Below are 14,481 nucleotides of genomic sequence, written 5' to 3' on the forward strand. Positions count from 1 at the left end.
ATAATGGAGTGTGTATTAAAACAAACACGAACTCCCACTTCCGGAACCGGAAGAATTAACTATATGCAAAATCCTCGGTCTGGCCGGGAATAGAACCTGGAACCCTCCGAACCCAAGGCCAGTACGCTGACCGTTCTGCCAAGGAGCCGGATTCATTAGAAAAAACACATCGGATGCACGTCAGTTTTAACGAAAACGTAGGATAGAAGTAATTGTTCGATTTATTTAGAAAAATGAATGATTTTTCCGTGTTGAAGTATCGTATCCCATTAGATCTTGGAAGGTAAGTAACGGTGAGGACGGTCGATATTTGGCTCGGTGCAATGTGCTGCTGACTGGTGGAGTGTTAAAAACAAATAACCTCCCTTCCACATAATTTCCGTCCTCAAAAATACCACTGTCCGCCTCTATGGTGTAGTGGTTAGTGTGATTAGCTGCCACCCCCGGAGGCCCCGGTTCGATTCCCGGCTCTGCGACGAAATTTGAAACAGTGGTATGAGGGCTGGAACCGGGTCCTCTCGCCTCGAGAGGTCAACTGAGTAGAGGTGGGTTCGATTCCCACCTCAGCCATCCTGGAAGTGGTTTTCCGTGGTTTCCCACTTCTCCTCCAGGCAAATGCCGGGATGGTACTGTACCTAACTTAAGGCCACGGCCACTTCTTTCCGTCTTCCTTGTCTTTCCCTTCCAATCTTTCCATCCCCCCGCAAGGCCCCTGTTCAGCATAGCAGGTGAGGCCGCCTGGGCGAGGTACTGGTAATCCTCCCCACTTGTATACCCCGACCCAGAGTATGAAGCTCCAGGACACTGCCCTTGAGGCGGTAGAGGCGCTGACTCCGAGGGAAAAACCAACCCTGGAGGATAAGCAGATTAAGAAAGGAAGAGTAGAAAAATACCGCTTTTAGATATTCGGACATTTTTTTTTTTGTTATTTGCTTTACGTCGCGCCGACACAGATAGGTCTTATGGCGACGATGAGGCAGGAAGGGGCTAGGAGTGGGAAGGAAGCGGCCGTGGCCTTAATAAAGGTACAGCCCCAGCATTTGCCTGGTGTGAAAATGGGAAACCACGGAAAACCATATTCAGTGCTGCCAACAGTGGGGCTCAAACCCACGATCTCCCGAATACTGGATACTGGCCGCACTTAAGCGACTGCAGCTATCGAGCTCGGTGGACATGTTTTTGGGCTGTTGATTATTATTATTATTATTATTATTATTATTATTATTATTATTATTATTATTATTATTATTATTATAAGCCTCCCTGGCTCTGGCGGCAGCGCGCCGGCCTCTCACCGCTGGATATCGTGGTTCAAATCCCGGTCGCTCCATGTGAGAATTGTGCTGGACAAAGCGGAGGCGAGACAGGGTTTTCTCTGGGTACTCCGGTTTTCCCTGTCATATTTCATTCCAGCAACACTTTCCATTAACATTTCATCTATCAGTCATTTATCATTGCCCCAGCGGACTGCGACAGGCTTCGGCAGCCGGCACATTTCATATCCTCGCCGCTAGGTGGGGGCTTAATTCATTCCATCCCTGACCCGGTCGAATGACTAGAAACATGCTGTGGATTTTCATTATCATTATTATTATTATTATTATTATTATTATTATTATTTCTTCCTTTCTTAATCTCTTTACCCTCCAGGGTTGGTTTATCCCTCGGACTCAGCGAGGAATCCCACATCTACTGCCTCAAAGGACAGTGTCCTGGAGCGTGAGACTTTGGGTCGGGGGATACAAATGTGGAGGAGGACCATTACCTCGCCCAGGCACCTGCTGTGCTGAACAGGGGGCTTGTGGGTGGGAGGAAGATTGGAAGGGATAGACAAGGAAGAGGGAACGAAGCGGCTGTGGCCTAAAGTTAGGTACCATCCCGGCGTTTGCCTGGAGGAGAAGTGGGAAACCACGGAAAACCACTTCGAGGATGGCTGAGGAGGGAATCGAATCCACCTCTACTCAGTTGACCTTCTGAGGCTGAGTGGACCCCGTTCCAGCCCTCGTACCACTTTTTAAATTTTGTGGCAGAGCCGGGAATCAAACCCTAGCCTCAGGGATTGTCAGCTGATCACGCTAACCACTACACTGAAGAGGCCGATATTCTTCTTCTTCTTCCTCATATTATTATTATTATTATTATTATTATTATTATTATTATTATTATTGACTTTCTGTGGAGCACAGAGGTGTAACGTGCAGGCATGAATGGGTGGACAGAGAAAAGATCAAATCTTAATTTAAAACTCTAAAATTTGAAATTTTATTTCTTTCCTTTTTTTCTCTTTTCAGATTTTAAATTTTGTTAAACACGAAATAACAGTTGGATAGACAGGTGAGCTCTTCAGCTCATATAACTATAGTTATTTGAAACCTAAAAACGATCAGGTACCATAGACACAATCCAGCTCGGACTCTCGGTAAGCTTTTGGGATTGTCGATTTTTATAGGGATTTTGATGGTATCAAATTTTCTGGTGCCAATTTTCAAGTTTCTAGAATACTGTACCTGGAAAGTGGCTTATTAATTCATGAATGTTTTCATTTTATACCTCGCTACTCGTGTGGCATATACTGAGACATGAAGGTTTTGTAATGTTCGAATCAGAATCCGCAAGCCTCCACAACGAAGAATAGAATTCTGGAGCTCTGAGCGGTTCTTCACCTGGACTCCTACAGTGTCCACGGCGATTTATCGCTGCCTTCCCTGCACTCAACGGTCAAAGTGACATGTTCCATTTGCCAAACATGTTAATATGCTCGTAAAAATATAGACGTTTAAAATGAATTATTTAGAGGGAAGGCGTTGCGCAGGCCGACCAGGGCCCCCTGGCATCGTGCAGGCTCGCCCGCCAGCTCCTCAGCCACCTGTGTGGTGCTAGCCCAGCCTGTTCAGTGCTCGCCCGACCAGCCGAGCGTGTGCATGGCAGTGAGTGCTAACTAGCTTTGCTACTTGTTGCTTCATGAGGTGATTGATGTGCACAGCAGTGAAGTGAAGTGCTTTACGTTACGAAATGAAGTCCCCCGGCGCAGAATCCAGCGGTTCCTTGGAGGAGAGGATGGCCGCCTTCAAGAACGACCCCCAGCTGATGGAGGTGGCCACGAGGTTCGTCAATGAGGTCCTCGAGAAGGCCAAAGAAGAAGCCTTGCGGAGGATCAAAGAGAAAGCAGGACCGGTGAGCTATCACTATTTACTTTAAATTAATCTTAACGGTGCACTCAGCGCATCGCGCACGATAAGAGTAATCTTTTTATCAGTATTCTGGCAGTGGTAAATATTGACAAAGAAGGAACATTCCGACCTGCGATTTTAATATCAATTACAGCTGCATTTTTCGAAGCTTATACAAACAATACCTTTCACATTCCCGAAGAAGTGGAAATGAATACATTCAAATGGGTGTAAAGGTTTGAAATGAGGACTTCTAGCATGTCTTTCATATTAGGGTTTTTAAACTGATGAATACATTTACGACCACCGCAGGCCCCTGTGGTATACTGATGGTTGTAGGACCTCACTGCTCTCTTTCATCTCTGACTTCGACATCTATTGAGGCTCCGGAGCTACCGGCTTCTTTGATCTTCAGCCCTGTGCCTGAGACCCTGTGTTATGATATCTGTACTGCTGTAAATATATAGACGTCTAGGGATTTAAATAAGATACTTCACACCCTTTTCATGGGGTAATTGCTGATAAACTTGGGGGAAAATAGCATAATATTAGCCGTCACATGTCACCATGATCCATATCACTATCTCAGCCCTATCATGAAGTGAATCATAATGTGTTTGGTTACAAACATGAGATAACTCATATTATTCTGATTTCTTCTGTACTAAGAGTGGGGACTTCTTGGTACTTCATCGATCTTCTGTTCCTACATCTTCATGTCCGGCTTCATGGCTAAATGGTTAGCGTGCTGGCCTTTGGTCACGGGGGTCCCGGGTTCGATTCCCGGCAGGGTCGGGAATTTTAACAAACATTGGTTAATTTCGCTGGCACGGGAACTGGGTGTAAGTGTCGTCTTCATCATCATTCCGTCCTCATCGCGACTTGCAGGTCGCCTATGAACGTCAAATGGAAAGACCTGCACCTTGCGAGCCGAACATGTCCTCGGACACATTCTTCAATGTAATAACACATTTGTTTAACTACTCTTAAGCAGAATATAACATTCAAGATACTCCAGGATGCCGATATATTCTCCCACAGGAGATCTTTAACGTGCGGGAAGTCAGCGGCACGGAGTTTAAATAGCCTCAAAAGCTACTGATCTCAGGCAGGATCAAGCCCGCTATCCTGGCAGCAGAATGACAACAAATGTCCGGCCGGCTGCGCCACTGAGATCAGCTCGAGAGGTCAGATGTCCTCACTTTTCTTCATGTTTCTGTACACCGATATCGATCAACCTCATGAACCGAATGAAAGCCTTACCAATGCGAATATTTCAGCCCAAGAAATTAATTTTTATACATGTGCTTTTTTTTTTGCTTGTTGCTTTACGTCGCACCGACACAGATAGGTCATATGGCGACGATGGGACTGGGAAGGAAGCGGCCGTGGCCTTAATTAAGGTACAGCCCCAGCATTTGCCTGGTGTGAAAATGGGAAACCACGGAAAACCATCTTCAGGACTGCCGACAGTGGGGTTCGAACCTACTATCTCCCGAACACTGGATACTGGCCGTACTTAAGCGACTGCAGCTATCGAGCTTGGTATTATACATCTGACTTCCATGGTTGTTATTTGAAGGTAGTCAAAAGCATGTTCTCTTCGTACGGGTCGGCCTGACTAGCTTAGACTTCAGAGTGCTGCTCTTCTGAGCTCAACTTGGCAGTGGAGTGTAAAGGTGTATAAATACGCCACACTCCTGCGGGACAAAATTCCGGCACTTCGGCGTCTTGGAAACCGTAAAAGTGGCTGAGGGGACGTGAAACCAATAGCATTATTATTATTATTATTATTATTATTATTATTATTATTATTCATATCTCATCAAATAAATATTGAGATATGTGACATTTACTACCAAGCTGTAGGCCCTACTACATTATTGAAAAATTGAACACTTGATGCTTTTCTGGATTGCTCACATGTCCGTAACACTAAAAAAATAACTCTGATAACATTTTGAATTAGACTACTGATTTGTTACCATCTGTCATGAACATAAACTTCAGTTTATAATTTCGTTCTATTGTAGCATCTTATGTGTTTGTATTTCATTCCCTTCAAGGCAATACATACTAACCCTCCCGCTTCCCCCCTGCTGGTCGGACGTGCGTGTGGGAACTGTGCCGGCAACTCCTGCAGATGAACTTTGACATTTGAATTGCGGACACGATGCGAATATTCTGGACGCTTATTTTGAACTGCACTCAGTATAAACATGTAATGTACGTTTCCTAGAAATTCTTCTAGCTAAGTGCAAACAAAATATAGCATTGTTTTTAAAAACTCAGATCATTTAAACATCGTGGGCATTGGTCTCATACCTACACTTAATTAATATGCACCATCCATCGTTAGTGGCCCAGTGGGTTGGTCGTTGGCCTTCCGTTCCCAATATAGCAGGTTAGATCTTGATTGAGATGCTTATTATTCGACATTCTCGTGTCATTGTCTTCAGCAAAACGGAATTTCCCGGCGTCTGCTAACAATGTGAATAGCTGGAACGGACGTTCAACAATTAAGGTTATACAATCAAACCTCGATATCTCGAACCCTTATTACTCTAAATTCTCGATTTCTCGAAGCACACATTTCCTCCCTTGAAGCAAAAAAAAAAAAAAAAAAAAAAAAAAAAAAAAAAAAAAAAAAAAAAACTTTGTAACTCGAATTTTGTGCAACATTAACTGTACAGTACGGCATTTGTGCTTTGTGAGGAACAGTTAGCAAGTACAGAAAGAGTTACAGTGATGCTGGCAGCTAATACTGACGGCAACCGAAAATCTAAAACTTCTAGTGAACAGAAAATCGGCGAAGCTTCGCTATTTGAAAATGAAAACCTACAGCCTGTTTTCCTGTCTTTGACCGGGTCAGGGAATGTAATGAATAAATCAGATATAGGCTGTTAGTACGATGGGGTCGCCACTCCCAAAGTGATTTGTATTAATGACTGATAGCTGCTATGAAATGAGAATGGAGAGTGTTGCTGGAATGAAGGATGACATGGAAAACCCGAGTACCCGGAGAAAAACCTGTCCCGCCTCCGCCTTGTCCAGCACAAATCTCACATGAAGTGAACGGGATTTGAACCACGGTATCCAGCGGTGAGAGGCCGACGCGCTGCCGTCTGAGCCATGGAGGCTACTGCCTTCGCTATTTATGGGGTGTAAATTAATTATTCTCGGTCACGTACGGAAACAACCCCCAAAGTCGCGGATGACAAGCTCCATTTACGAATCTCGGCTGCGTGGTATTGACGAGAAGTTTCAGCGTGAAGGGAGGAAAGATTAACAGTAACAAACAAAAGAGACTAACGGATTTTTTCCAAAGGTGTTAACCGAGGTATGTTTCTTGTTTTACTACTTTATTTACTGTATATATTCTGTCTACTAAAGAGTTACTATAATAAGGCTTAAAATTAAAGTGTTGCCGTAAAATAGATTTTGTTTGTATATCTTTAAATACTGTTAAAAGTAATGTATTCAGTATAAGCTCGTAGAAAAATGTGATTCAATTATTTGCTATATATGCTCAAAAACGGTATTCTCTATATCTCTTTCTCTGCTGTTTTTCCCCACAACCTGTTGGGGTCGGAGATACAAACTGTGTCGCATATGTGGACTTGAACTATTTTATGGCCCGATGCCTTTTCTGACGCCAACCCTATGTGGTGTATTGTGTTTATGTGAAGAGACGTATTTTGAGGGAAATACAGTCAACCTATTTCCGAACCAGAATAATTAACCAGACGTGGTTAAAATCTCGAACCAGATCATGAATCAAACTATTGAGCCAACGAGCCGGACTGTGCTATGTTCATGCATGTAGCGATGAATGTGTCCAACTAGACGAGGCTGCATCCTAGCGTCTGAAATGAAGTTGCGTCAAATTTCTCGATGTGTAACGGCGGAATTCGAACCTAAGTCGAAAGATACAGCTGCATCGTCCGAATTGACCAACCGATTTTAAGTCCTGACTTGGCCACATTTGCCTAGCGAAATGTTTTTGGGATATTGGGGTGCCACGTAGTCAGCGGAATGACATCACCAGTATACCTTGGCGTTCGTGACAGAGTTCGCTGCCTCTCGTATCAAATAGCTCCTCAGTTGGCCTCTCAAGGCTAAGTGAACACCATACTAGTCCTTGGCCCAGAATGAAAAGCACTGAGCTGACCGGTAATCGAACCTACAGTGGCTAAAAAAGCATTGGTCTGCCGAGATATGCTACATGTGAGGACGAGGAATCGAAGGGAATGATTTTTTTAATTTCGTGTGGCTATTTCTAGCCGAGTGCAGCCCTTGTGAGGCAGACCCTCCGATGAGGGTGGGCGGCATCTGCCTTGTGTAGGGAACTGCGTGTTATTGTGGTGGAGGATAGTGTTATATGTGGGAAGGGAATGATGATAAAAATTGACATATAGTAGAATCCTTGGTTATTTATCATCTTGTGTAACATGTACATTGTATAAGAAAAACATAATTCTTCCATGTCCATATAACTAAAAAACCATAACTTAAAACAATCATTTTCATTTGCCACCAAAAAAGTATTGGTCTGAATTAACATAATGCAGTGTTTTAATCCTTCGTGAACGCTTCAGTACTTTGTACCTAGGTCCTCCTTTCTTCTTTATAATTTCAGCTAACATATTTGGCATCGGTCGTACCAAGGTTTTCGCAGTTTCTTTTGGTATGTCTTTCAGGTCAGCTTTGCTTGATATTGCATGTTTTCACACATTTTTATCGAAATAGTGCCATAAATTGTCGATGGGATTGATGTCGGGAGATTGTAGAGGACTTTCCTTCCAACGCGGAGTATTATTTAACAGCCATAGCTTCATGTTCAGGGTTGTGTGTTCGTTATCTTGCGTACACGCATACTTTGCTGAGAGTCCTATATTTTGTACACTAGATGGAAGATGTCTTGAGGATGTTAATGTATGCTTTGTAATCCACAGTCCCTTCAATAAAGGCTAATTCACCTTCACCATTCGCACTCATGCAACCCCAGACAGGCAGGGAACCACCTCTGTTTCGCAGTAGCTGTCAGGTTCTTCTCTTCAAGTTCAGAATTCGTCTTCCTCCACACAGTTACTAGTCTGTCTGACCTGAAGAAGGTAAATTTTCTCTCATCGATAAAAGCGACTGTCTTCCAATCCTCATAGCTGTCATTTCTGTACTCTTTAGCGTACTCAAGTCGCTTCTTCCTGTTAGCCTTACTGATGTACGGCTTTCTACGGGCTGTTCTGCTGCATACTCTCTTTTGCGTAACACATTTCGGATGGTTTCAGATGACACTTGCACTCTTACATCTTGTTGTAACGCAGCTGCTATCTTCGGCGCACTTTGCTGAGGATTTTGGGACACTTTACGCACAATTTGCCGTTTGTCTTGTACTGTTAACTTTGAGGGGTGGCCACTTCTTTGTCTATTGTCTTTGTTCTTTTGTACCTATACGCAATATTTTTAACAGTTGTTACAGTTCTTCCAATAATTTCACTTATGTCCTTGAAAGATTTACTTTTTTGAAATAGTCGCACTACAATCGTCATTTTTTTCTCGGTTGTTTCTTTCATTTTCCTTCCCATTGCTAGCTGAGCACGGAAACAGTGCTGAATATTACTTTCCAACGTGTGAGCACAGACACAATGAGGCCAAGTTGCGGCAGACAGCATGATGTCACGATGATGTTGTTTACTAGACCAATACTTGTTTGGCGTGTAATGACGCACGTCGTTGTGTTACGGGCCCGACTGAAAACAGCATGAATCTTCTTGGCTCCATATTCAACCTACCGATGTACTTGACTGTCCTACATATCTACATACGTGTAATTCCATTATATGCACTATACTGTTCCGTTCACACCACGGCTATGGGCAGACCAATACTTTTTTGACCCACTGTAAGTTCCTCTAGTAAGAGGCAGACACGCTAACCCTACTGGAAGTTGTGGTTAACGCCGCACCAACTCGAATAGGTTTTCGGCGACGCGATGCTGGGTAGGATTGAAGTAGAAGGGAAGCGACCATAATCGTAATTAAGGTTCAGCCCCCGACATTAGCCTGGTGTGATATTGGCAAACTACTGAAGAAACATCTTGAGAGCTGCCGATTGTGGGGTTCGAACCCACCATCTGAATGCAAGTTACAACTACGCTGTTCATGCCACGCAGCCACTCTCTCTGTTGATTCTTATTACCTGTTGAGCAAAAGGCCGTGAATTCGATTCTTAGTAATGCTAATGTACAGTCTGCTACAAGACTACCGGGCGAGTTGGCCGTGCGCGTAGAGGCGCGCGGCTGTGAGCTTGCATCCGGGAGATCATGGGTTCGAGCCCCACTGTCGGCAGCCCTGAAGATGGTTTTCCATGGTTTCCCATTTTCACACCAGGCAAATGCTGGGGCTGTACCTTAATTAAGGCCACGGCCGCTTCCTTCCAACTCCTAGACCTTTCCCATCCCATCGTCGCCATAAGACCTATCTGTGTCGGTGCGACGTAAAGCAACTAGCTACAAGACTGCCCATTGTCCCGAGGCTGATTTTGTGGCAGATAGAGTCGGGGTAAGGAAGCAGCCACCCTACCTAATATACTGTACAGGGTGTACCAATAAGGCAGGCCAAACTTTCAGAACACATTGGACTCGCGTAGAAGAAGAAAATATGTTATACAGACATGCTCCGTGCTAGAACTACAACTACCGAGCTCGATAGCTGCAGTCGCTTAAAGTGCGGCCAGTTTCCAGTATTCGGGAGATAGTAGGTTTGAACCCCACTGTCGGCAGCCATGAAAATGGTTTTCCGTGGTTTCCCCATTTTCACACCAGGCAAATGCTGGGGTTGTACCTTAAGGCCACGGCCGCTTCCTTCCCACTTCTAGCCCTTTCCTGTCCCATCGTTGCCGTAAGACCTACCTGTGTCGGCGCGACGTAAATCAACTAGCAAAAAAAAAAAAAGATAAAAAATACAACTCTACATAGCACATAATAACACAACGTACCAGCGTACCGCTCGGAACTTTCATGAAATGTCCAAATTGCCCTCCGTTAGCATTGATACGTACATACATCAACCTGCCATCGATCTGACCCTAAACCATTATTAATCTTATTATTAATAGCATCATTTACGAATGAGTCTATGTAGTACTACACAAAGTACCTTGAGGTGTCTGTTCATCTTACTTCGTGTCTATATTTTAAAAATTCTTTTGTTGTGGGATCCTTTTATGTGTTCTTTAGTATATTCTCCTGGTCATGTGTGAATTTTGAATTTGAAGATCTTGTTTTGAGCGTCTTCTTGTGAAATTCCTGGCAATATCGTTTCTGATTTCACTGACCCACTTCGTAACCTGGGATTTTTATTTACTCCTGTTTTCATGGAATTAGACTATTTGTTTTGTGAGTGTCAGGTTTCATTATTTTGCCATGTCCGTAAAATGTTAATCTGTACTTTTTAATATTGTGAATGCCTGCATAGTGTTTGATTTCCTGTTTGATTGTGAGCCTGTATTGTTCACTTGTTAGTATTTGGCTGAAGTTTTCCGTATTATTATTATTATTATTATTATTATTATTATTATTATTATTATGATACTTCTATATAAGAAGAGCCACTGCTTGTTTATGAATGTTACCATCATAGGGATGATGATGAGTTCTTTATTATTGTGTATTTAATACAAAAGATTTCATTTCAACACGAACTGAATGTGGAAATAGAGTGAAATCTACTCTACGCAGTGTTATGAGGTTAGGTGCTAGGTATATTCGGGAAGCAAATTGAGGAGATGAAAACTACGAGCAGTATGATTTTGCCGAAAACCATTTGACAACATCTGACGGATCTATCCCCATAGAGAGTTTCTTTCTGCACAGTGGAAGGACATGAAGCAGGATATGTTGTTTACAAGTGTAGAGCTACTGCTTAAGGAGGCGTGCACGTAGCCGGACACCTCAGTAGAAGCGAGTATATATCTTTGTTGTTGATTAGGTTCACAGATTAACCTTAGCTGTATCGGTGGCTCAGTGGCTTATGATCCCAAGTCGCGGATTCGATCCCTCTTGGGCTAGTCGATTTTTGAAGGGGAGTCAAAAATCCTGGCTCTCCTTGTTATTGTCGCATTGAGCCATCCAGTAGAGTAACGTTCGTTGTTAGGCAGCATCAGAATCCGAATGTCGAAACTCGTAGGCAAACCGTCTACGGGCTGCAACTCTGTGTTTGAGGGCGTAACCATAAACCACCGGAGAGAGAGAGAGAGAGAGAGAGAGAGAGAGAGAGAGAGAGAGAGAGAGAGAGAGAGAAAAAACTGTGGTAGTGTCTGCAGTTGTAATAATTTGTGTCCAGAATCAGGACTCTCCCAGAAAATGCCTGTCTTGAATGTGGAAAACTACAATAAAAATTATACACGATAATCTGTGTGGTGCTGCGATTCCAACCTTAGTCGTTTCTTGGAACATGAATTAATGCTCCAAGAATGCTGACACTGAACTTGGACCCCTCCATTTCTCTTTTTAAAAAAATATTTTATAATTTGCTTTACGCCGCACTGACACAGATAAGTCTTTTGGCGACGATGGGATAGGAAAGGGCTAGGGGTGGGAAGGAAGCAACCGTGGCCTTGATTAAGGTATAGCCCCGGCCGGCATGTTCTTGGTGTGAAAATAGGAAATCACGGAATACCATCTTCCGGGTTGCTGACGGTGGGATTCAAACCCACTATCTCCCGAATAAAAGCTGATCACTACGTGTTCAATTTCTCTTGTTCAGGTTCAGAGTTCAGTGAGAAAGCCTGATGGGATCAGGCGGTTTACGGCAGGGACTATTATTATTTCTCTTCTTTCTACCGGTTCCTTCTTGGCCCAGTTTTACGGCTGTAGTCCCTTCCCGACGTCAATCCCATATAAAGTGAGGTAATCACTATTGCATATTTCTGTGGTAGTTAGTAGGGTGATGTATGTATGTATGTATGTATGTATGTATGTATGTATGTGAATGTGTGTATTGAGACGAGCACAGAACCCTAGTCCCTAAGCCAGAAGAATTAACTATAACCTGACCCGGCCGGGAATCGAACTCAGGGGTCTCTGAACCGAAGTCCGCTACACTGACCATTCAGCCAAGGAGCCAGACGCAGTAGGGACCAGTATCGTTTGTCCTAGTACTGTATCCTTCTAGAATCGTGGATACCGTAGGAACTCTTGCAGGAGACATGGCCATTCTTTGCCGGAAATAACACCTTGCTACCTCCTTCACCTCGCACGGTCTTGGTCTGTCAGACTAATAGTTATGCTGGTCTGGTGCCGGGATGAGTGGCCAGAAAGCCACAGAATACGGGCAACCCTATGAGGAGGGATGTAGGCCTAGGCAATTCATTATTGCGTGTCGTTGGTTCGTCGTTGATAGTATGTTGTGTTGTGTGTCGTATAGATGAAGAAACATGTGTTAACATTTACTAAAACTCAGTGCACCGAGCGAGTTGGCCGTGCGGTCAGGGGCACGTGGTTGTGAGCTTGCATCCGGGAGATAGTGGGTTCCAATCCCACTGTCGGCAGCCCTGGAGATGGTTTTCCGTGGTTTCCCATTTTCACACCAGGCAAATGCCGGGGCTGTACGTTAATTAAGGCCACGGCCGCTTCCCTCCACCTCCTAGGCCTTTCATATCCCATCGTCGCCATAAGACCTATCTGTATCGGTGCGACGTAAAGCAACTAGCAAAAAAAAAAAAAACTCAGTGCCCGAACCAGAAGAATTCTCCCATATACAGTTAAAATCCCCGGCCCAGCCGGGAATCGAACCTGGGTCCTTCTGAATCGAACATCACTGTGCTGACCATTCAGCTAAGGAGCTGGGAAAACATGGTTTTACGTCTCATTAACTTCTTTTATGGTTTTTGAATATATCAAGGCGTCAGAATTTTGTTCCGCAGGAGATCTAACGAGACGACTGCCAGATTAGTGTAATATTGCATAAGAATAAGAGGCAGCGTAAATTGTTTCTACAAATGAAAACCATAACCAAATAAATTAGTCCTGGCTAAACAATTTATTTCCAGGACTGTGAAATAGACAACATCTCTTGAAACCTGTTCTGCTAATCTGTATGTAATCCGCTGAGCAATCGCTCAGGCGGTTCAGCATTAATCTCTTATAGTTTCGACTCAGACTGATATCCAGTTGGTGTACTGGACGGTGTTATGTAGGTGTGGTTCATGTTTTCTCACGGGTCTCAAGTTTCTTCTGTTACTCTTATTACAGTTCCACGATGTACTGTAATTACTCGTTATCGTCCAGTGGATACTACTGGAATTGTCCGTCCTGGTAGTGGCAGTAAGTAGATGTAAAAAGATTATTATAGTCGCTTTCAAATGGAAACTGTTCCATTTGCGTTCCATTTTCTGATTTAAAAGTACAGTAATTTGGCTTGAGCTGCTGAACATTTTCCACGGCGTGAAACTCATTCAGCGGGTGGGATACAACATAGCAGGCCCTTGGTAGGACTTTTCTCAGTAGCATATCAAAATAAAAACACTCCCCCATTTGACACTGGCTACGGTATATTTTACGTCTGGCAGAATATCTAATTCAGAAAATAGAAGAGATCTTTCTTCGACAGGCTTAACCTATTCACATCGTATTCTGGCTATAGAAGTGGCGTTAAATACGATTATTTATTTACATCTTAGATTATGATATTAATTTTGCAACTAACATTAGATTGAAGTTTAATATTCGTAGACTACCATAAATTGACGTCTTAGCATTATGATGCACTTCTGTCCGTTGGTGATCACCGAGCGAGTGGGCTTCGCGGTTTGGGACACGTAGCTGTGAGCTTGCATTCGGGAGATAGTGGTTTCGAACCCTACTGTTGGGCTACCCCTGTGGGTGGGGGTGGTAGAATAACATCCACGTATCCCCTGCCTGTCGAAAGTGGGGACTAAGAGGAGGGCTCGGTGCTCTCAACTTGGGAGAGTGCGTTGGCGACCACAGTTCTCGTAGCTGAGTCTGGCAATGCTTCCTCTTACTTGTGTCAGGCTGGTCGCTCTTGGTCGGTAGATGCAGAGTGGGTCTCGGCCCTCTGGTCCGTGGTCCGACAGCTCTGCACTCCGACCGGCCAACTGAGCAGAGTAGGGATGGCTCTACGCCTCTGCATTCGGGACAGGGTTGGCCCCAACCGTCGGCTGTCCTGAGAATGGTTTTCCATTTTCCTGCACTAAGGCGAATGCCGGGACAGTTCCCAGTATAGGCCACGGCCGCCAACCCCCTCACCTCCGTGCATCTCCTTCACCGTAACAAATCTCCCGGCCTGAGAGA

General features: G+C 44.1%; 1 protein-coding gene across 1 annotated transcript in view; it reads left to right on the forward strand.

Moving 5' to 3' along the window:
* Window positions 1-2,886: 2,886 nt before the first annotated feature.
* LOC136875719 (uncharacterized) overlaps window positions 2,887-14,481 on the forward strand; it is a 265,125-nt gene continuing 253,530 nt past the window's right edge. The window contains exon 1 of the mRNA XM_067149292.2: window positions 2,887-3,174. Within this exon, the coding sequence (XP_067005393.1) occupies window positions 3,013-3,174 (162 nt within the window). The 5' untranslated portion in view covers window positions 2,887-3,012. The remainder of the gene's footprint in view (window positions 3,175-14,481) is intronic.

This window comes from Anabrus simplex, chromosome 1, assembly GCF_040414725.1.
Source record: "Anabrus simplex isolate iqAnaSimp1 chromosome 1, ASM4041472v1, whole genome shotgun sequence".
Taxonomy (NCBI): Eukaryota; Metazoa; Arthropoda; class Insecta; order Orthoptera; family Tettigoniidae; genus Anabrus; species Anabrus simplex.